Raw genomic sequence first — 25,642 nt, forward strand, 5'->3', positions numbered from 1 at the left:
TCTTAGGAGAAAAACAAGTACTGGGACAAAAAATAATGTTTTCAGTGTCTCACTCCAAGCAGCTAAACACAAAAAACAGACCATCCCCAGACAAGAATGCACAGTGCTGGCTAGAGAGAGTCAAGGGCAGCTACGGGCATCTCAAACTTGCCAAGATAGGGAATACCAGAGAGAAACCATGACCACAGTTACTTTCAATAGGCAACCTCCTTGTACAGCCCACAAACTAGAAGAAGGTGAGACATTGGAAGAATGTTTTACAAAAAACATTGCCAACTGTGAAAAAATTTCAGAAACACACAAAAGAACATCCCAAAACATTCCCAAAGAGGTAGGACAAATCAGTACAGAAAGATTAGAAATAGATTCAAGCTCCAATAACCAACAACCCACGAACGAACCCACAAGTCCTTCCACTGCTTTCTTCCCTCATAATTTTTTAGAGCAGACTCAGTACAAGAAACAGCGCTACAGAACCAAAATATTCATACGCACAAGATCAAATCTCTAAAAAACGTAATAAAAATCCTTCATCAAAATGTTCAGGAAATACAGAACAAAACGGACAGGATAATTCATTTCCTTGAAACCACACAGCCGGATATAGTTATTTATACTGAACATGGACTGAAGGATGACTTGCTAAAGAACACAATAATTCCTGGATTCGCCCTTAAGACCGATTTTAGTCGAGTACTACACAAGAAAGGGGGAGTGTGGCCATTTACGTAGCGGAGGAATATGATGGAAGTGCTATACCAGTGAATATTACACACTACTGCGCAGAATTGACTTGTGAAATGGCTATGGTAAAAATCTCTCAAGGAAAGGAACATCTCTTTGTTGTAGGTATCTACAGGCCACCCAATGGAAAACTTGAGGAAGCTCTTGATGTAATTTCCAACGTTTTAGAAGAAACAAGGGAAGAAAACTATTCCTTGATCATGATGGGTGATATAAATGTAGACAGCTTAAAGCCACACAGCCGGGACAACTTTATTTTAAATGAGAGACTAAACAGACACAATCTATCTAGAATTTTGCTTCCTGCCAAAAGAATAACTCCTCAATCTTCGACCTCTATAGACTGTGTATCCACAAACCTCAAACATGACAAATTGAAAACAGAAGTTATTGAAGCGAGTATATCTGACCATACAGCCCAGGTAACCACGGCACAGTTTAAAAGATGCACCACTTCCTCCAACAGTATTATACAGAGACATTTCAAAGAAGAAAACATCAGTGCATTAAGAGCTCTGCTGGAAAATGAAGACTGGAATGGAGTGCACAATGCCTCAAATACTGATGATGCGTACAACAGCTTCTCGGCAACGCTTACAATGGCTTTGGATGCTACTTGTCCGCTGGTAAGAATTAAGCTAAAGAAAACCTCAAAACACAAGACATTTTCAGATAAAGAAGCCATTAATCTCAAGATGGAATACCTTAGTTGTCTCAATAAACATAAGCTCACAGGTAATGACCAAGATAAGACAGCAGCAGCTAAAGCTAAGAAAAATTATGACCTCCGACTGAAAATGCTAAGGCAACAAGCATCTGCAGAGTATGTAAATAAATCAGAAAACAAATCTAAAGCTATATGGTAGATAATAAATTCCCAAAGAAGTGATGATAATCAGAAGAAACCGAAACTGAAACTAGAAATTAATGGTAAAGAAACAAGTAACCTATATGTCCTTAACATCAGGGGTATTCCCATCAGCCTTAAAATTAGCCAAGGTGTACCCTAAGTTAAAAAATGGAAGTCCAACGCAAGCAAGTAACTTCAGGCCTATCTCGCTACTTTCAACTTTTTCAAAAGTGATTGAACGGGTTGTGCTAAAAAGACTGATGGAGTACTGTGAACAACATAAGCTACTAACATCAAGTCAACATGGTTTCTTAAAAGGGCGATCTACTATTACTGCAATCATTGAGCTAACAGAGTTTATAATTGACCATCTGGAGACAGGAAAGCTAGTTACAGGAATTATACTCGATTTCAGTAAGGCGTTTGATTGCCTTGGCCACTCTCTCATTTGAAACAAACTTGAAAATCTGAGCATTAGAGGTACTGCCCTTAACTGACTCAAGAGCCACCTGGAACAACGCAGCCAACAGGTCGAAGTTAGACACACGGAAAGAGGACAGATCCATACTGTAAGATCAAAACCACTCCCTATAAATAGAGGTGTACCACAAGGATCTGTCCTTGGCCCTGTATTGTTTATCCTTTTTACAAACGACATGCCTCAATATTTGGACAGTCTCTGTCATACGCTCATGTATGCAGATGATACAACCCTTCTCTCTTCAGAAAACTCTACTGAACAGCTGGCGGTACGCTCATAGCTGGAGGTACGCTCATACACCTCATTGAACATGGCATACCAGTACTGCCACTACAACGACTTGGTAGTTAATATGTGTAAGACTAACCAGCTAGCATTTGGTAGAAAGCGAAACCAGGTACCAGTCCTACCAGATGTTGATGTAAAGCCACACACCAAATTTCTGGGAGTGATAATCGATGAAAAATGTTATGGACACAACATATTAACAAGCTATGTAAGAAATTAAATACCAGTCTTTATATTTTGAAGCGAATAAAAACAATCAGTAACACCCCCACAGCAAAGACTACTTACTTTGCAATATTTGAAACCCATATTCGATACGGGATAGCCGCCTGGGGAAGAACAACTCAAGAGAACCTACAACGACTACTGCGACTTCAGAAAAAAGCTATAAGGATTCTTAACTGCCTGGGCTCCAGAGACACCTGTAAAGAAGCCTTTAAGAATCTAAAAATCATGACAGTGATTGCCCTCTATATTCGGGAGGTTATACTGTATGTTGATGGAAAGAACCTACCTCAAGCTGCTGACCACCACGACTACTACACCCGACATCCTGCAAACTACCCACTACCAGCCCACCATCTTACACTGTATGAAAGAAAACCGTCATATGCTGGCAAGAAGCTGTACAACATATTACCACAAGAACTAAAAGCTCTTAAAGGAATGAAGCTGAAGGCATCACTGAATGACTGGCTGACATCAAGACCCTTCTACACCCTAGATGAATATGTGCACTGGAAAGACATTCAAGAGTGACATTATTTTTGTATACAATTTGAATTGTATCCACTGTAAACTGACGCTATACATTTCTCTAAGAAATTTTGTAATAAAGAATTTCTGATTTCTATAGTAGAACCGGTATGTGGCCTAAAATGGTTGTCTGGCCTTATTAAACCATTGTCTGGCCAATGATCAGCTATGGCTGTCGTCATCTGTGATTGTGAAGCACCAGATTAAGCAGAGACATTTTGACAGGGCATTTCTAAAACCTGCTGAGGTGAGACTTTTAGATCCTAGGGACATCTTAGGTTTTATCGAGAGCCTCTAGATCACCTTGATTGTCTATATATCAGGGTCATCACATTAGATCCCCATGGTCACAGTGACAGTAGTATTTTCATACCCGATCGAACCTATTATATTACATCGTATACTATGTCTACAGACTCATATTCAAGGATTGAGCGAATTCGGGGATAAGTTGAAGTAGGTGATTGGTTGAATTCAGAAATTATGTTTTCCAGGGAGTTAAGCAGATCGAAGTGTATGTTCAATGATCTAGATTCCAGAGATTTTTTGACTTCGAAGATATTTTGTCGCTTAACCATTGGAGATAAGAAAAAATGTAACTTGATCTTTTATATAGAAAATTAAATTGTCTTAACGATTCTGTATCGGGTTTGGGAGAAACAACTAGTATGGTGAACAATTCTGAATTTTTAGCGAAGTTGAAAGTGAAAATTTACTAGCTTTCATACGTTTTCAGGTGGTTACTTGTCCACCAACAACAATAATGAGTATAAGAAGTTGATCCAGAAGTTTAATTTACTAATTTTATTGATCTGTTCATACCATTTACGTCACCAGGTGCGGGGAGGGGAGGTATGTTAACAGGGATTAAAATAACAGGAAGTTCTTTTTTGGAGATTCGTGTCTGTTATGAGAATAAATTGACCAGAGAGATAGTTTTCTCGGAAAGGATTGTTCATGAATTGTTGTTTATCAGGCATTTAACTTAAATGGAGCTTAAGTCTTTAGCACAGGAATAAACCTACAGGGGATAAAATAATGTCAGAAGTAAACATAATATTTATTTGGATGTGAGTTAATTAAGACAAGAGCTTTCCGGATTAATATGGGGGACAAGTTCATGAAGGGATCTAAATGACAAGAATGGTGAAACAAATTAATACTTTCTCTATCCTTGTCTACTACAGCTGAGTAGTGGAGGTCAGCTTCACTGTCCATATGTACTAATATTGTACAAAGCATATTTTGACCAACAGGAATAGTAAATGATCATTTTTTATACATTCTGAATGTTTTATCATGTATAAAATCTCTCTCTCCATACCTATTGATTTTTACTAACATTTTAATTTTGAAGGCTTTTTTGAGTTAAATAAGGAAAACATCCACTTAACGATTTTTGTAGATCACTTAATTCTTTAAGAGGCACTGAAATTTGATTTGAGCTATATCTAATTTTTCTGCCGGTATTGGGCTTATGTCTTAATTTTTTACGATGGAAATAATTGAAATGTCAAACGAGGTGTGTTAAAAAAAGTAATAGGATTTTTAAGTTTTATGAGTTTGAAGAGATCGATTGTCACGATTTTTTTATAATGTTGGGTTTCATGCTCCTGAAGTATAATACAATTTCCAGCTGTACTCATTGTTTACTTTATCAGAGGCAGCTGCTAAATTTGGACGTGTTTTATGAACTCAGTGATTTTTGTTTATTAAAAAGAATGGATCAAAGAATTTGAATCCAATTTTGTGTGAAAAATGAAACAAAGTGTGCAAAATGTTAACAAAGAAAGGCCTATGGTGAGTCTGCTATGTAAAACAATAATTTACAAGTGATATGAATGTTTCAAAGATGGCTGTGAAGACAAAGATGACAAACGCGCTGCTGACACCTCAGCACATCAACAACTGATGTGAACATGAAAAAAGCGACCACTGTATTACGATCAGAGAAGTCGCTGATGATGTTGGCATATCAATTGGCTCATGCCATGACATTTTTTAGAATATTTTGGGTATAAAAGGTATCGCAGCAAAATTTTTTCCAAAATTGTTGAATTTTTAACAAAAACAGCGGTTAATGGAAGTTGCTCAAGAGTCACTAAATTAAGTCAACGACGATACAAAATTAGTGAAACGTGCTATAACAGGTGACAAAACATGGGTTTATGGATGTAACATCAAAACAATCATTCCAGTGGAGGTATTCTGGATCGCCAAGACCGAAAAAATCTCGACAAGTGGCATAGTGATAGAATTCATCATGAATTCTTGCCACAAGGTAAAACGGTCAATAAGGGGTACTACCTGCAAGTCCATCGCCGTTCACATGAAGCAATCCAAAAAACGCGCTGATTTGTGACAAAACAATTCATGGCTTTTGCACCATAACAATGCACTTGCTCACACTTCATTGCTTGTTCTTGAATTTTTTGCCAAAAACAGTATTGTAACAATGCCCCAGCCTCCATATTCTTCAGACATGGCTCTGTGTGACTTTTTTATTTACAAAAGTTAAGAGAACCTTAAAGGTCCATTGTTTTACAAGCATAGATGGCATTAAAGAAAAGAACTAGTTATATCTGGAATTAAATTATGTACATTTAAAAATTACAAAATTGTTGTCTTTCCATGAAAAACCAAAAGAATTTTATATATGTAACTTTTCATACCTGCAGTTACATTATAAATTGTAAAAATCACAATATATTGATGTAACCAGGGCAAACCAAAACAGTTTTATACTTTTCATATCAGCAGTTAAATCATGTGTTTTAAAAATAAATACATTTTATAGTTGCCATAATTATATATTAGAATAAAAAAAATTGTCAAATATTTCACAACGGCACAACCAACAGAACCAATGGTCAATTACATTCTTTCAAGTTATGACAATTCACTAGTTTTTTAATAAATTAAATAGACAATTTTTTTCAAAGGTACACTAAATTCTGCATTGAAACTTTATACTAAATTACCAAAAGAATGAATATTATTTTTAAACTTAATACAATTAACTTTTCAAGAATTTTGGCAGCATATATATTGATTATGTCAAATTAAATTGTTATGCTCTTTGATGTTCAATTGATACAGTACTTAAAATTGTCAATCTGTTTCATAATGCTTCTTAAATAATTTTTAATTGACTTCAGCCACCGAATCGTCAAGAGACTGGAAGAGTAACGAATATTTGGTTATGTTGTGATTTATGGATAATCTTCATTTAAGTGTTGCTCATAAATAATAATTTAAAAGCCGATTGAGATCTAAAATCTTTTTAAATAATTGTTATCCATTTTAAGACCATGCCATCCCTAGGAGGATTCACTTCTGGTTGGTTTGTACCTTCCAGCTGAACCCACATTGGGCACAGAGAAAAACCTAGGTGTAAATTTGGGCAACCTTATGGATGTACAGGAGCAAGACATCAATAACTGCAAATTTCCAGTTTCTGGGGTACAAGGGTAGTTCGATACGTTTAGTCTACTGCGGCAGATGATTGTTGGAGTTGGTGGGGGTTTCCTAAGAATCAAAGGTTTTTGGTAGCCTAGACATAAGATCGTGCCATCCCATCTGCTTTGACTGGAGATGCTGGTTCAGTGCTGGCTTCCCCTTCTTCCGAGGGGACATAACTGAGCCCTAAATTCGCAGTTTGTCAAAATTTTGGATATGTTTCATTCTGGTTGTGATGATAATGTAGTACTAGCTTTGTCTCCACATTACTAAAAGTTTGTCCACATATACTAATTCGTCAATAAAGTCTTCTGGCATTTTGAAAGGAGTACATGACACAAAACAACACAAACATACGCTGCACATGAATAAAGTAAGGTTATGTTAATTTGCTGTTGTATGCGCATGACCTTTTGCTTCCGACGGTTGTCGTGAGACATAAAATTTAACTTAGGCATCCGACACTGTTTCAAATGCCTCATGAGCCAATGTCCTGAGACGGGTACTCACAGGGTCTCGACAAAGTCGCTCTTTTCTTGAGCGCCCATTTGAATTCATGGAGAAGCATACAAAAGTCAAACAAAATTATAGGACCAAATTAACTTGCGATACTTGCTACAACAGTTTGCTCGTCCAATCTGAGTCCAGCCCTAGTGTCAAACTCAGTCTAGCTTGAATCTAAGGACGTGCTACAATTGCCCGTTTTTACTGGATAGGCTGGTGCAGAGCTGGGCTCCCCTTTTCAAGGTGACAACTGAAATATACTAACCGTTCTCCCTCTTTATGGTTCTTGACAGGAGGTGGTCCCTATCCCCGAACGTACCTACGTACCTATCCTAAATATCCTGGCACTTTGGAAGCAAGCACAAAGGTCTTTTAGGCTAATTGTAATAAGAGGTTTCTCAACTTCATGTCTTAAGAGAACAAAACGCAAACAAACAAATGTTCATATTTTGTCAAATTTAGGATGTTTTAGACATATTCATAGTTAAGTTTAAACATTTCAAGAAACATAAAGAAATAATCTTAAAAATTTTAAAGACAAGTAAACGAGTCTATAAATGTGTATAAATATTTTAAATTTGTTGAAGAAACATAAACATGTTGATATTTTACAATTGCAAGTACTAGCAACAATTTTTCACTATGAATTTAAAGACGGAAGTGTACATCAGTAACTCGTGTTATCTTGACAGGATAAAGAAACTGTGTTGAACGTTAAAATATATTTGTTTGCCTTATTTTTATGGCGCAGACGGTGTTGCCTCGGTAGTCTGGCGGTTCGTGCGCTTAAATGACTGTGGTAAGTTAACGTAACCTGTTCAATGAAATTTGTGTTAAAAAGTAATCGTTTTAAATAGCGATTTACAAATTGACACACCTAAGATAATGGTTTTAAAAACTCCATTTAACGTGCTCCATGCCAACTTTTTTATCCGCCTAGTCAAGAATACAAGTTAGGATGGTAATTTAATAACAGCTTTTTTCACATACAGCAATTCTAAAACTACAGAGCCTACTCAAAAACAGTACAATGATGCTTAGTGTTTACAAACATTTGGTCTTAATCGGTTCTTAAGTTTCCGAGTTCAGAATTTTCAAAGATTTTACCATACTGATCCTCGAAGACAGATATCAAAAGTATTTGTAGACCTAGAGAAAAACTTACCTAGAGAAAAGAGAATTGTGTTCGAATTTAGCCCACTAGTAATCCAGATGCAACTAGAACAGCATACCGCACACTGTTTTTGAGTCACGTACACTATGGTATTTGTCGGGGGTGGTTCCTCAGAAGGCCTTCAGAACATGCAGGATTAAAGATGCTAACAGCCTACAAAATGACTTGAAATTAAACCTTTACACCATGAAGAATATTCTAAGGAAGTGGCAGCAGACAAGACTTTCTACACAATATATTAATTCTCTTTTTAGGAAACATGAACAATAGACCTATTGTAAACTGTAAAATTACTTTTACATTATTTGACATAGAACGTTTCTTGATGAAATTGTTAATACAGAATATTGACTAATGTAATGTTTAGTTCTTAGTCATTTTAAAAGAACTCTTCGGAAAATCTATCTACATGCTTGCTCTTGTAACAAAATACATTCAAGGAAGGGTTAAAAGCATTAAAAAATTTGATTATATTAGTAGTTTCCTTAAAATAATTTATAATTCAGTTTGATTAGTTCAAACTAATTATTATCAAAGGAATATTTTCTCTTAGTTCATTCTTAAATATGGTCATATACTATATCATCACTTATTTATATTACCAAGATGTAATGGAAAACAAAGTATGGTTGCATTTTTAATTTCACAGCGTAAACAATTCAATTTCCTTTCAGGCTTGTTTGATATTTTCTTAAAAAATAAAGTTTAGTAGAGAATATCACAGAAAACTAACTTTTACAAACAATGTGATAAAAATTAAATTAAGTCCACATTTTAGTATAGTTAAATGTAGCTTCCAAAAAATAAATGATTTGTATATATATTGACAGGTAGTTTTTTTAATGTGTTCTTAGAGGTATGCTCCAAACTAATCCTTAATATGGATCTTCAAAAGCTATTGGAGAGGTTTATAAATTTAAGTTAACAGTGATTGACTTTGCCACTCTGTACCTGAATCTTCATTGTATACAGACCACATTCAATGAGATTTTTCTCATCCTTAACAAATACTACATCAAGGATGGCTGACTCAGCTGTGGAATTGTTTGATCTAAAACGTGGCTGTCATCTTACCACATCTACGATAATTATAATTGTTTTAAATAAATAGAAAATCAATTAGACATTAATTCTGTGTATATGATTCACTGATGATCGGCAACTTCCACAATCAAGTTTATGACTGTCATGAGCTTTTCCTATGGATATAGTTTTTATACCAGAACTAGAATATATTTTCTTTTACAATTTATGGGTATTTAATCTGTCACTGCTTCATACAGCTGGTTGGATTGTCCTTATGAACTATGACTAATTCCAGCACTGTCATGGCTGTGTTGAATTAATCAGGGAAGAAGAGACGGGTCATTCTAAGAGTCACACTCATGGTATCAGCTGAATATTACTCCTACTTTATATGAACGGATTATTTGTGTTAATAGTCTCAGCTTTCATCTTGTAAGCTAGTATGTTTCTTTCATTTTCTATAAATACTTATGCTATATCTTCAAATCTGCAATTATTATGTCTACAAAGGATAATATTGTCATGTAAAGCAGGTGTTTCAGATACGAGGTCTGTCCAAAAAGTATCAAACCGCCGACCAGTAGGCGGCTGCGGCGTAACCGACCGGCTCGAACCGGCTATTGGAGGGGAGGGGCGAACCTACTCCTTCCCATATTAGGCATTGAATACGATCTGGTCACTCAGTGAGATACAGCGCTCTGTTCCCTACAGTACTGCCGTGTGTGTGCGTCTCATTTCAATATGACTGAACGTGTTGAGCAGCGCATTTGCATTAAATTTTGCCAAAAACTTGGCCATGCAGCATCACAGACGATTACTATGATATGGAAAGTTTATGGTGATGTGTCTATGGGTGATACGCAAATAAAAGAGTGGTTTAGGCGGTTTAAAAATGGCCACATATCAGTGGAGAGTGATGACCGATCTGGCAGGCCTTCAACGGCCAGGGCAGAAACGCTGAAAATGTTGAACATGTTCGTGCAGCAATTAATGAAAACCGTCGATTGACTGGTCGAGAGCTGGAAGAAGATTTAGGAATACCAAAATCGTCAGTTTGTAACATTTTACATGAAGATTTATAAATGAACTGTGTTTCGGCAAAATTTTTTCCTCGGCTGCTGACAGAAGACCAAAAGAACTATCGACTTGAAATCGCACACAACAATCTGGATTTGATAAAAAGTGACCCAGGGCTATTTAAAAATGTTATTACTGGTGATGAGTCATGGGTTTATGGCTACAACCCTGAAACAAAGGCTCAATCCTCACAGTAGAAAACTCGCAAAGAGCAACGGCCGAAAAAACCAAGACAAAGTCGAAGCAATGTCAAGACAATGTTGACAGTTTTTTTGACCAGGACGGCGTTGTTCATCATGAATATGCTCCAAGAGGCCAGACAGTGAATAAGGAGTATTATCTTGAGGTCCTAAGGTGGCTACGAGATGCAGTGCGAAGGAAACGACCTGAACTGTGGACAAGCCGTGACTGGATCCTGCACCACGACAATGCACCAGCTCATTCCTCAAATCTTATTCAGCGTTTTTTGGTCAATCACGACATCAACCAACTACGACAGCCTCTCTACAGTCCTGACATAGCTCCTAGAGACTTCTGGCTATTTCCGAAATTAAAATTCCTTTGAAAGGAAAAAGATTTGACGATGTTGAACAAATAAAACAAAATGTGACGAAGAACCTGTTAGCCATTCCGCAAAATGAAATTAAGGAGTGTTTCCGGAAGTGGGAGGAGCGTTGGAATAAGGTAGTGGTTTGTGGAGGGGAGTATTTTGAAGGGGACCAGATTGCCATTGCCGCCGAGTAACGTCAGTTCATGCCAGACGCCAAGGTCGGATACTTTTTGGACACACCTCGTACAGTACTGTAAGTGGTCTGATCACGTTGCTTAACCCTTTGAAGACTGAGAGGCAGTACACTAACTGCTGTTGGCATGACTGCCAAGAATTGACCAGGAGTCAGGTTCGCTGTCACTGTGATATTTAATTTTTGACATTCAACAAAATTAAAAATATATAATTTTTGTACATTTATGAACAATCTAACAAAAATAACCACTAAACATAATATTTTTAATAACTTTAATTCTTTAAATTTTGTTTGGAAAACTGATTTTGTTCTTTGGTGTGTTATTGAATTAAACCTTTAAACGACATGTGCTACTGAAATGTTACATTGGACATTGCAACGACTATACCGTGTGAGCCAGGCCTTCACTGTAAGATACTAACCAATACCGCCATGGCTGAATCAGCTGTTTAACATATATAATTTAATATTAGAATGTTGCTAAAGTATTCACCAAAACTAAATTCAATCTATACCAAAAAATGGTGGTGACTGGTAAGAACCCTGTTTGTAGAGTTTGTCCTCGAAGAGTTACTAGTAACTCTGGAAGATGTTAAATGTGAGGATGACTGTTCCAAATGGTTTCATATTGCATATGCAGGGAAAGAAAAGAAGGATTTTCCGCTTTCAAAAGGTGAGAAGCCTAGTTTCGTATGTGACAGTAGTACACAACCTTGAAAATAACGTGAGAGTAATTCAACACCATTAAATATTACAAAAGCTTAAGTTTAAAACTGGTTGTGCATCTACAAATAATAACAAACTAAATGTTGAGAAATACAGACATATATTTGTATCTAGACTTGCTGAAGACGAACAGTGTGAAAATATTAAACAGTATCTATGTGCAAGTGTCAGTGATAACTACGAAGTTGCTAAAATGAAAAACAGATTCCCAGGCTACACTTCATTTAAAGCTGGGGTTCCCCTGTCTTGTTGGGAGAACATTTACAATCCTGACTTCTGGCCAGAGGGTACCTATTTTTGTCATTTCAGAAAATCTTGTAAAAGTGCTGCTATATCATCTTTTTTGGAACCAGGAAAAACAATGGTAACTGGAACATAGGCCTGTCATCAGCAGCTCTTAATCTCACTGTAAGCCTACTATCCACATCTCTCATACAGACAGGTTAGTTTGGATAAAAACATTAAATCTAGGACTAATGTGCCAGACCCTAAAACTAAAAGTTAATCTATAGACTTTACTGCTTGTAAAAATATCCAATATATATGTAATGAACTGAACCATTCTGAGTGAATAGCCTGCAGAAGTTGTTTGTATTAATGGGCAATGGCTGAGGGAAAACAAATCCTCCTTCCATATCCCTGCTGACTTTGTTCTTGCAAGTTATCACCAAAGACAGGTGCTACTCTCTAAGAGTGAAGAATTAATATTTGTTCAACATAACATTAAAGTTTTGATTTTATGTGTGAAGCCAAAGCCATGAAGGTAAGTAGCCTAGACTTAATTATTATCATTGTCTATCGCACACACGGCTCTTAAACTTGCATAGTCTCTTCAGTGACTGGAAAAGTTCCTTGAACTTGTGGGATATAAGGTCTGTAAGCATACTTATTATTCTTACTGGTGATTTTAATATTGACATAATTAAAAGTCAAAGTCTAAGACTTACAAATTTTAAAAATGCTAAGAAATTTGAATTTATACTATGTTAATAACACACGTCCTACTAAAAACCAAACATGCTTAGATAACATTGTGACCAACATAGATATAAACCAATTTCCAGTATACTTTGTTAAGCGAAGGCCAGTTAAGTGACCACTTAGGTTTATGGGTCATAGGTGACAATATTGTAATGAATTATTGTCCAATCATTAGAAGAATAATTAATGAAAGTAAATTAATGAATTGTATGTATTATGTAAATATAGCTTTTAATTCTTTTATATACATTTAATTATGTTATTTTAATCAAGAGTGTCCTTTTAGAAATGTTAACAAACCTATGTGTACCAGTTCTAAACCTAGAGATTCCACAAAGTGGGTTGCTTGCCTAATTGATCTCTGCAAGGCGTTTGATACCCTTAATCATAATACATTTTGTAGTTTTACTGGATTTTTATGGAATCAGAGGTGTAGAACTACATTTGGTAAAATCTTATATATCATATAGAAAGCAAACTGTAATAGTAAATAATAACACTTCTAACTTTCGAAGTGTGTTGTCAAGGCTCAATCCTGCGTCTTTCCTTTTTTTAGTATTTGTCAATGCCTTTTAACATCCCAATAATGTCAATTCTATATGCATATTTACTCCAACAAATAATAATATTTTAATATTATAAATAGAGAACTCACGAATGCTGTACAGATGGCCAAATCCTGGTTCAATGTAAATAGATTACAGGTAAGGAGCCTCCCCTAAATCGCGTAACGCACAAGGGGGAGGGGGGGAATTTCAGCAGCGTTACAGAGGAGAGTTCTGAGGTTTGCCGCAGTGTTACGTAACTATTAAACCTCAATTCTTAATTGTTTAAATCCATTCACAAAATTTGCCTTGTTACCCTAAAGATATTAAAATTAGTATTGTTTTTTCCTTCCATAAAAGTAATGGAAAGTAGTCTGAATCCTCCATCCAAACGCCTCCTTAAATGGTAAAGCATTTTGATTAAACCTCTTTGTGTCAAGGGTTTTGACTGTATACGAGATTTAAACGTTTGAGCTAAACGTGAACAGTTTTTAATGAAATCTTTAGAGAAACTGCCTCACTCATGTGCTCAGTTGTAAAGGCAACATTACATGGACCAAAAAACCACGAACGAAAGTCAACAGTAGAAAAGCTTTTAGCTATCAGGACCTATGTTATCTTACAGCGCATGCTTTACAAACAGAAGTTTTGAAGCCAACAGGCATGGTAACAAGGTGAGCTGAAATTCCGTGTATCTGACTGTACAAGCCAAATTCTAGCAAAACGTCGGCGCCCCACACAGTTTTGAATCAAACCACAAACCAAAACATGACAATAAAAAGGTTATTATTTTTTTTCTGGTTGTGTTGTAGTTTATTGTGGAAGTGGAGGCTCCAGTTATGTTACAATGATAGTTGTAAGAAATATTGTAATAAAAATCAAAGGACAGATGCTAGGCTAACATATGGTTTGGGATGTCGAAACTCGGCACTTAATGTTCTTATATAATCATGTTACCTTTGACTGGGCAGAATTACAGTTTTTCGGTCCGTATAGTATTGCTTTAGCAGTACAGTGTCGCACACAATGCAATCGGGTTGTATTGTTTTGCTACATTATGGTTGCATTCAGATTTTAGTTAAAATGTCTAAAAGTGTAGACAGAGAAAACTGTTTCAATCATTGATTTTAAATTACAAAAATGTACATACTGAAAAAAACAGCAAAAGTTCAAAGCTATACTCTAATTGCCAGTTTTATATAATAAATTACATTTTCTCTGGAGTTTAAAATTGAATTTATTGTTTCACAATCGTTCCCTTTGTCTAACTCTGATCACCTGTTCGTCAGTTCTGCATCTCTTACAGAGCCATAACCAAACATATCTGTGGCGTGTATTACTGCTTTCTCGGTTGTCACGAGTGCGAGTCTACTACGTATCTCATTATTATTATTCATTGTGTGGTAGTGTTGTGATTACTTTGAAATATTTATCTTGTTTAATAGTGCGTTTAAAATTAATTGTTTTTGGAGTTGTTTAAAATTATATCTTGTATTTAGTATAAATTTATTTGAAACAAAATTTTGTAAATAGTTTTTTTTATTTTTACCAATAAATACGCTAATTTAAAGTAAAATGCCCTGTGTTATAATTTTTGTTCTTTTACCTTTTACAATTTAGATATAATTAACAATTAGCTTTGAACTTAGAGAAAAAAATGTTTTTTACTTGTCTTGGCATTATAGGAAAATTACTGGATCTGTTAGTGGCGTGCGAGGGGTTAAGAATGACTCTAATTTTGATAATCTTGTACAGCAATGATTTTCTTTAAGTTTTAGATGGGAATATATGATGCTAAAGTTACATTGATAAAGTAACTAAATTTTTAATCAAACACCTTGTAAGAAATAATAAAATTTCTTAATTACATTCCATACACAGGGTGAAATAAATATGGAAACGCTTTTACAACATTTGTATGGCTTCACTTGTATAAGTGTAATTTTGTACATCACCATTGGTATCAAGAACCTACTTTTTGAAGCCATTAGTGACATTTAATTTTAGGGGAACGGCCAGTGAGAAGTCGGAGGAAAACCTTAATGTAAGCATAGGTCATTTGGTATCAAATGAAAGGTCTATTCTAGAGAAATTAATTGCCGTAAATCTAATCTTAAAAGGTGGACCCTATCCAGAGTAGCAGCCATTTAATTTAATGACAAACAAATTTACTCATTTTGTCTTGTGAAGTATAGTTTAGTTTGACTAGTATTTTTTTATGTCGATTATGTAAGATTACAATTGAATATGTTCATTAGAAAATATGTTTTTTTTTTTACTTCAAGATTCGCTGGACCAAAGGAAATAGGGGATTTCCAAGCTTGTATTTGATAACTGTATTCAATTATTCCATTGTTGCTCCTATCAACAGGAGGTCAGGGTCCAGTCTTTTTATCAGAGACAAGCCAGAAACTGTGGTATAGGTAATTCAAACATAAATTTCACTGAAAAATGATACTTTCAGTTTACTATTTTTATTATACGTTTGTTTTTAGTGTAACCTAGTTATTTTGTACATGTAAGTTAAAGTTTAAAGTCTTTCGTACTGTGATAGTTGTGCGCAATCTGTAAGATGAAGTGTTTCCTAACCGTTAGATCAGTCACAGAGTTAGATCTTACAGGTAATCCATTAATTTTTTGTGAGGCTTCTTAAACAAAATTTGCATGGATGTAAATCAGCTCCCATTGAGGAGCTAACACATTGTATATTGGAATTTGAATGATTAAAAGAAGAATTACACCCGGGATGCTACAAAATGTGACAGAAGATTTTTATAACAGTCTACCACATTGCCAATAAGTATCAGAGCGCAGTTTGAACACCTGTAGTAAAAGGTATACTTATTTCTTCCGTAGATAACTTGATAATTTTTTTGTATAATCGTGTTCCATAAAGTTTAATTTTTATCAGAATAATTTACTTAAAATTGTCAGAATGCGGAGAAATAATTAATGAAATTAGTTACTAATGAAATTAAAATTTCCTGCCTACTCTAAATGGGGTTAACCTTTCGAGGTCCAGTTTGTGGCAATTAATTTCTCCTGAAGAGACCTTTCATGTGATACCAAACTCGACCAATTCTTACATCTAAATAATCATTAAAAGAAGCTTGTATTCCAGTTGAGTACCAAATTACTGAGCGCTAATGAAGTAGTTGTTTTCAGCCTTTGTCCCATTTGTAAATTAATACAATAAAACCTGCCCTATCTGGCCCCGAAATATCCAGCCTGGTGATAAACAATAAAACGTTTTGTAACTGTAAGCTTTCTGTACAAAAAATGCCACACAGCAAGCTCGATCATATTTTCCCATCTGTGCTACTTTTTGAAACAATGACCTTAGTGAAACTGTGATATCAATGTTTTCCTGTCAATGTTCATATGTTCATTGCAACAAGTTCCGGTGATGGGGGAAGTTACTTAAGTTATAATTTGAATATTAAATATTGTGCGTTACTTATTGTAAAATTTTTCTAAAATAAATTTGTATATACTGTATTATATCATGTTTTATTATACATAAGTAATGATAAAATTAAAAATATCCAGTGCATATATTTAGTTTTAAAGTTTCAAACCGAATAAAATGTTTTAAATCTTTTATCATTTACAAAATTTCACAGGAAACAATTCCAGTGCAGTATTCAACTTTTTGATAATTACTTAGAGCCTTTTTTTAACCCTGGAACTGGCAAACGCCCGATATCGGGCGTTTTAGTCGCATCCTAGATGGCAGCGCCCGATATCGGGCGTTTTAACATGTCTTTTATTTCTCAATATTACGTACTTCAAACACGATCAAGGAGTATCGGTATTGATACCAATCGAAAGAGGAAGGTTCAATTTATGTAAATAATACACTAATAAATAATTTTATCGTTTCGTTACACGTCCATACGTTTTACAATCTCTGAACTTTTTGGTTACATTCTTCAGCGTACCGCGCTAGTTGCGCACGCAGCGATGAGTCAACTGGTTCATTCGGCTATTGTTATTTCGTCAGCTGCATGGTGTTCTGTCTGGTTTATTGTTTGTTTGAGTTCGTTGTAATGATGGCTGTGTATATGACGCGATAATAGTAGGTTTTTTGTGCGTGTTTACGTAATGGGTCGTAATTTCCGCGATCGTTCAAGTGACATTTGACATGACTAGCAGAACATCAATCGAAAGAGGAAGGTTCAATTTATTTAAATAATTCACTAATAAATAATTTTATCGTTTCGTTGCACGTCCATACGTTTTATAATCTCTGAACTGTTTGTTTACATTCTTCCGCGTACCGCGCTAGTTGCGTGCGCAGCGATGAGTCAACTGGTTCATTCGGCTATTGTTATTTCGTCAGCTGCATGGTGTTCTGTCTGGTTTATTGTTTGTTTGAGTTCGTTGTAATGATGGTTGTGTATATGACACAATAATAGTAAGTTTTTTATGCGTGTTTACGTAATGGATCGTAATTTCCGCGATCGTTCAAGTGACATTCGACATGACTAGTTGAACATGAAATAAGCAACGATGAGGATTCTGATTTAGACATTCAATCAGAACATAATTAAAAAAATATAAAATTAATATGAACTAATAGTTACAAGATTGTACAAATCCAAGTGAGCTTTGAAATTCTTACTTTTGTTGGTAAGAAGCACTTTCAAATGTCAGTGTATGATTTTTGTATCGTTTACCACATGTAGAAATAAATACCTTATAAACTATGTGTAGTTTTATTTTTACTCAGAATTAAATGCTTTTTCTTTTGTATATTTTGGATTTTGCATATCACTAACAACAACAATTTTACAAATCAAAAACTTTGAACAAACTTTTCTTTTTTATAAAAAAAGTTTTTTTCATGAAGAGGTAGAGTAAGGATATTTTTTTTATTATAATTATATTATGTAAAAAATGTTCCTTGAAAAATGCTGAATAAAAAAATATATAATATGACATAGGTACTTTAAAGTAAACATGTAATAATAAAATAAATATAAGGCAATGTATGAAGTACTAAAAACGCTCCGCCACTGAGAGAAATATGACCGCCAGTTCCAGGGTTAAATAAACCATGACATCGATAATGCATTTGTAATAAACAAATTACAGTCTTCACATCACAGTTCCATATTCAATTTCATATACAACGATATCCGGTCTACTCCGTTGCCACATTAAGGCATTTATGACAGTTTTAACTAAAAAAAGTAAAATGTATTTTTTTTATTTCCGCAATAGACAACTGACAAATTGATAAAACATGTTACTGTTATACATTGTATACTCGTATGAAGATAAGATACATAGATCATATACTGTAGTTGAATAATAATACTTTACTTACAGTTACTTACATTTTCTATATTAATGTTCGTGCATGGTTATGAGCTATTCGTGATCAGTCAATCAGAAGTATGCAGATTACTGATTGGTAGAACATGTTATTGTTGTAATTTGTGAATGATAAACCTCATATGTATTATCAAATTAACACATTATTAGTTTTGTAAATTATATTTAGCTGTATTATTAGTTGCTATTTTATAGTCATGAACACAATCCATCGCCGCACGGACATCCCCTACTCAGTTGTTAACAAACAGACGATAGATCATTTTTGCTTACATTGAATTTATGTAGTTTTGTAAATGAGTCGTCCATAAGAATATTAGATATATGTTCACATCTTAAACTGTTTTATCACTTGGTTTGAAATTTTTGCTTGATTTTTTTATTTTGTAAGGCTATTAAGAATTGACTAAAGGAAAGTAATCTACAATTTTCACATGCTAATATGGCGATAATGTAATACGCTGTTCTTTATAGTTAGATTCGTTATACTTTAATTAGTTTAAATATCTTCAATTTACAAAAAAAATTAAATAGTTTGTTAGTAAGCGTGTAAAGCATTTTATTTAGAACATTTTGGTATCATATAATTTTAAATATTTACCGTAATATGACAGGATTACAATTATTTTTTTGTTAACCTTATAAAATGAAGATTCAGAAGGAAATATAATATAATTCCTTTTAATATCTAACTTTCAGCATCATTCTTTGGTAGTATATTGCACTGTAAAAATGTACTAGTTTTAATAAACTTTTAGAAACATTATTTTACATGGTAATCAAGTATTTACCTTTAACTTTAGTCCAAATTAATGAATGCAAAGCAAGTAAAATAATGTTAGAATTATATTGCTCTACAGCTAAACAGCTTCATTCCTATCACTAAACATAATTTAACAGCAGACACCTATAGCATACATTGTATTATATTTGCCTCTCTATCAATCTTAGCTTTGTGTTATCCAAGCCCTTCATTCTATAATTACTCCACATGTCTAGGAATAGACTACAATACTGAACCTAACCCATGAGTACCGTTACTTTTACGAAAACCTTAAATTATCCCATTAAGCCTTTCTTTTTGTAATAGTTTCATTCCTTTCCTAATACAGGTACCCAACAAATCACACAGTGTGACTCCAATAGTTTGATTTTAATAATTAACAATTTAATAATAATGCAAATATTGTCCTGTCTACCTAACCTAAAGTCACTGACTTGACTGCAAGGTATAGTCCTGAAAGACCCGATTCTGACCATAGCTTACACAACCACAAATACAAAGCTCCTAATTCAAATGAATAAAATTTGTTCACAAGTGTATCACAAAATTTCCATTTCTCCAAATCATGCTTTTCTACCTTCAAGAACACTTAATTATCATCAGGCTTTTATATATATATATATATATATATATATATATATATATATATATATATATATATATATATATACACACACATACATACACACACACCACAGTGTTTTACAACAGTTGGCAATACTGTAGTACAGAACCTACCTTGAGTTGTGACTATCATCTCTTCTCTCTGTTCTGAAGAAGCCATCAATAATGATATCCTTAATTTAGAGAGTATTTTAAATACAACTGTCACCAATGATCCATTTGGGGAGAATTGCTAGTTTATTTCAATTTGTCTTAGTAATAGAAATTCGGAATTTTGAAAATGTATTTATATTTTGTTTTACATGTACTAATTCTGATTTCATGTCATACATTTTGTATGTTTTAGAGCTTTATAGATAACCAAATATAGCATGCTGCCAACCAAAATGGATCCAGGTGCAAGAAGTCTAAGTACGCAGTTTCTTAAAATAAACAAAAATAATATAATTTGTGAATAAAATTAAAATAAGAAGTAAAATATAACAAATAATCAAAAACCAACACATCCAAAGTCTTATGTCTTGGATTTGGTTCGCTCTATTATGTACACACAAGAAAAAGTTTATTACATTGTTATTACTATTGTATAAACACAACAAGAGTGTGTCACCTTTAACTTACTATTAATATTTTACTATCTTACTGCTTAATAGTAAGCTTATAATTTATCATTAGTTTCACTTCATAAGTGCATTGCAATTTAATAGAATAGAATGTTTTGACAGGATGTATGCACTGTTTTGGCAATATATTTTTGTGGTAAGTTCCAACATATACATCAGTCTGTATTCAGTCCACTTTAGTATCCACATCCATATGAACACATCCATTGGCAAGAGAATCCTCTTCTTAAGATCCAGACAACAATCCTGTCCAAAGAGGAATCCTCTTCCAATTAATATGTCCTCCATTCATCCTCCAAGCAAACAGTCTTCAATTATTCCAATAGAAAACATGAAGATTAAGATAGCATCCTTGAAATTTCAAAGGATCCTTTTGGAATGATGTTTGGTGGGAAAGGAGATTCCTCCAGGATATTAAATGATCCTTGGGAAATCCATGTGGACAAACCATTTTGAGACTGAAGCAAAGGATTCCAAGCAAACCAACTTTTTTAACAATTTAAATAAAACAGTGACTACTTTTACTGTTATCTCATTACCTCCGGGGTTTTTTAATTTTATACAATCCAATGAATATTTAAAAAAATAATGGAACGATCCAAAATCAGCTATCCGTTGCGATCCTTCATTCCTTAAATGGATTATCCACCGTTGTATGGATGATTCCTCCTCCTGAAGAATAAGATGATCCATTTTCATGAATATAATTTATTTTTTTGGTACAAATAATTCACACTTATATTTTTACAAATGTAGCTTATACACAAACATAAAGAAAATACAATAGTCAATTGTTCTTTAGTTCTTATACCAATATATATATGCACTCAATATATCTAATAAAGTTCCAGCCTGTCAAGAAATCAACAGTTCCAAAAGATTCATTACAAAATACAATAACCGTTGACTGGAAATAAAACTATTGTAGGTCTTGCATTAAATATAAAACAAGCAAATTATTTTCCTTTATATACATTTTCAAAATGTGTAACTCAGTTTAGAATAATCATTAAGTTGAAATAACAGTAAATAAAAAAAAATTTTAAAAATGGAACGTATGTTCTAAATTCTAAAACATAAAACTACATAAACTTATTATGATTCTGAAGTTTTACTACAAATAAAACTTAAAATATTATAAACTTATACTGAAGTTTTACTATAAATAAAACATTAATATGCTTAAAATATTACAAACTTATTCTCAATCTGAAGTTTTACTATAAATAAAACATTAACATGCATAAAATATTACAACAAGTTTCTAGGGCTAATTAAAAAATACAAATTTCCATTGTACATAAGTCAAACTTATGCTGAATGTCACAACACGAAAATTTCTGAATTAACACACAACCTTCAGTATTGGAATAAAATATTTCACTTTAGGCCAGTAAAAATACAAGTTAAAATAATACTTGTTAAACATAGTTAAAACTATTAGTTAAACAAGTCCTCCTGTAGACCTTTAAAGAAACAAAACGCACATTTATATTATGTGTATGGAAATAACTACCACTGAATAAAAAAAGCTACAATAGTAATTAGTTCAACTAAGATCATCGACAGATGATATTTAACATGAAGAAAAATTCTTCATACAGTTAGTGATTGAATCTTACAATGTGTTCAGGAGCGAGACCTGGAACGGGAGTAGCTGCGGCGGACCGGTGAGTATGTGGGTGAACCACGGCGGCGGGGTGAGTAGCTACGGCTTCTAGAGTGGCGACTCACACTGCCTCCGCGGTCCATGCTGTCTCGCATCCCGCTACTACCGCTGTAATCTTCTTTCACTCGGATATAAGACGTTTCACCCTATACAATGCACTCAATGAATAACACATTATGAATAACATTCAAGGAGGTTACAGAAGGATTCAGTCATGTTTCTATTCCTATGTAGTTAATGACAAGATATTTTATTTTGTACCTTCAGCTGTGTCTAATATATAAGTGGGGAATTGCAATCCACTCAGTTAATTTATCTAAATATATTTTGAAATCTCAATCTACATCATGAGCACTTAATAATTTTTTCATCATGTCTATAAATTAACTCGTATATAATATTTTATTGCTACAAAACTAATAATATCCAACAATAATTATAGACAGCAGGAAGCCAAAACTTCCTGGAATGATCACATAATTATGATGGATAGAGTTTTGTATTAAATATATTTCCTACTGGGCAAGTGTTATATAACCTGTTCAGAGCTACAATCCGTGGTACCACCTTGGAAGGTTATGTCACGTCTCAGTTAAGCAAAAGTATGAAAGGAATGATGAACCATGATCTCAATTTTTTAGTCATAGTGGATTTATTATGATCTTCAGTTCTTCGATGTGATCAAAATGATGTCTATTTATGTTCCTCTTCATTTGAAGAAACAAATGTAGCCATGAAATAAGGAAGTCATATAAAAACCGTACCAAGAACTGACACATTGAGAGTGGTGCATACATAGACACACTGTTACAGTGAAGAGTTTTGACAAAGAAAATATTATGTCAATGTAAAAAGTACAATATTGGATAGGACCAATCTTTTTACTTATTTTCATACTCTAACTTCTGATTAGATCACGTTTTTTGTAAAAATAAAAATTTATCAAATCAAAATCAGTGCTCTTTTTGAACCACACTATATGACTATTTATGGAAAAAAGCATGCATTATATACTTGAATTTGTATTGCAGAGGACAATTGATAACCTGCTGATTCACACCATCACTCATAAGGTTTACAGGGTAAACACTTCTCATTCTCCAATGGATTACTTGAACTTGACTGTGACAAATGTAACGGGGAAGATGCGCAATGGACTACTGCGCACACCGTGGACATATCACGTGTCTGGCTGTCATGGTGTCAGATCGGAGGTTGAGAAAAAACTACCCTCGTACATATCATTAGTCTTGGATAAATGGACAAAGTAAGATTGAAAAGGGAACAGCTCTCAATCTTTGTACATGAAAAATTAATAGAAGACTCCTAATTACCAACATCACTTTACATGCTTTTGATCTTTAAGTAAATTTTAATACAACATTTTAATTAACATAAAAAAAATACAAACTACCACATAATCAAATTAACTGGTAACATAATCTTACAAACATCACAAGTCAACAAACACCTTCAATAGTGGGTGAAAATACTAATACCAATAAAGTGCATGACTTGGCCTTCAGGTGTTTCCATTAACAGAATGGAATTTTTATTTTAACTTACCTCTGTGACATGGGGACATACAATAAATTATACAAATAAAATGTCAAGTTTAAGTATTTATCTTTAAATTTACCACGATACAACTTACCAGCTCTCAAAAATACCATCATTTACTACTAAATAAAAATATTGTATCAAAGATTGAAATTCTAATAAATAAAAAAATTTGTGATGATAAAACAAAGTATTTAAATAAAAGATAACTAGCTTTAAATGTAATTGTTATGAATTCTAATATACATTGAAAGTGATTTAACAGTGAGTATAACAATAGATGTTGGCAATCCACAGAAAGAAAATAGCTTATGCTGTGAAGTGAACATGTTCTCTTTAAATAATAAACAGTTTATTATTTATTGCCCTTAGTATATTCAATGATTTCTAATAAACAAATAATCAAATTATGTATTGGCTGAGCTTTAGCAAAGCCTATCAATCAAGGGGCTGGAAAAATTTCATGTCTATCAGTCTGTCTGTCTGCACAATATCTCGAGGACGATCTGACCAATAGAATTGAAATTGTGCATGAAGCTTCATTTCTAAATTAGGAACACTGAGTTCGATGATGTTCCATGTCACTCCATGGGATTTGGTTGAGCTTTAGCAAATATTTGACATTTGTCTTATGATTAATCACGATAGCAACGAGAAAATATCAGAATAAATGTATTTGTAAAACAAACTCAATACACCCATTGAAGACTCAAACATTTAATATATTAATACATGTAGCCTAACTATTCCAACACATACATCATTTTATAATGACCTGGTTTGTAGAATGATATTATTTAAACACTGATAAGCAAACATAATTTAATGAATAAAACTCTGAATGTATCATGTGGCATGATATATCAAGAAAGATTTCATATGTAATCTTTAAATTTTGTATGAAACTTTTCTACAAGAATGAATTCTTTAATGGGTAATATTTGTGTCAAGATTTTTTGTGATTGTGTATCTACCCGATGGTAGGACAAACTCAAGAATGAAATGAGCTTAGATTTGAAATTTATCATGCAACCTAAGCGAAGCCTGTTACAAAACGTGGTGTAGTGTACTGATATCTTTGTTATCTTTTTTACTAGAGGAGGCAAATTGTAACCTTTTAAAAGAATGAGCTAGCTATTTCCTACCAATAAGGTTTGTAACTAGAACCTCAACAACACAAGTTGAATAATTAGCATTAAAGAAACACAATATCGTCATATAAAAAACACATACCTCGTGTGACCTGAACCGAGAATCATCCAACTTCTTAAAGGCGTACTTCATGTCATCAAAACGTAGGAACTCTACAACACCTGTACCGTCCTTGTAGACATCAGCAAAGCAGACATCCCCAGCCTCCCGCATGTGGTCTTTCAAATCTTGCCAACTACCAGAAGGAGGCAAACCTGACACAAAACCATATTAATTGCTAGTCATAACTTTTTAATGAATTTCTACTTTTGTAAAATATACAAACAAGTGCAGTTTTGATTCTATAAAACAAGGTAAATATACATATCATAATTCATAAAAATATACTTATAAAGTGTGTGCTCCCTGACTTACTAAATATACTATCTACAAATGTAAGTCCAGTTACATTTTACTTATAATTATATTCACCAATTTTGTGCTCACTTACACTTAGATTTGAAGATATACACAAGACTAGGAAACAATGATTA

The 25,642-nt window shown here is 33.7% G+C and overlaps 1 protein-coding gene across 3 annotated transcripts in view; it reads right to left on the reverse strand.

The window, feature by feature from the left end:
• The window catches only part of LOC124369041 (serine/arginine-rich splicing factor 1-like), a 63,636-nt gene that overhangs the window by 18,519 nt on the left and 19,475 nt on the right, over window positions 1-25,642 (reverse strand). Inside the window, exons 3-5 of one of the 3 annotated variants that reach the window (XM_046826723.1) lie at window positions 25,191-25,363; window positions 22,351-22,543; window positions 8,393-8,409 (exon numbers count right to left, since the gene is read on the reverse strand). In XM_046826723.1, coding sequence (XP_046682679.1) covers window positions 22,358-22,543; window positions 25,191-25,363 — 359 coding nt within the window. In that variant the 3' untranslated portion in view covers window positions 8,393-8,409; window positions 22,351-22,357. Of the gene's footprint in view, window positions 1-8,392; window positions 8,410-21,420; window positions 22,544-25,190; window positions 25,364-25,642 lie in introns of those variants that run through there. The other 2 variants (XR_006923035.1, XM_046826722.1) reach the window with 2 other exon arrangements.

Source organism: Homalodisca vitripennis, chromosome X (genome assembly GCF_021130785.1).
Source record: "Homalodisca vitripennis isolate AUS2020 chromosome X, UT_GWSS_2.1, whole genome shotgun sequence".
Classification (NCBI taxonomy): domain Eukaryota; kingdom Metazoa; phylum Arthropoda; class Insecta; order Hemiptera; family Cicadellidae; genus Homalodisca; species Homalodisca vitripennis.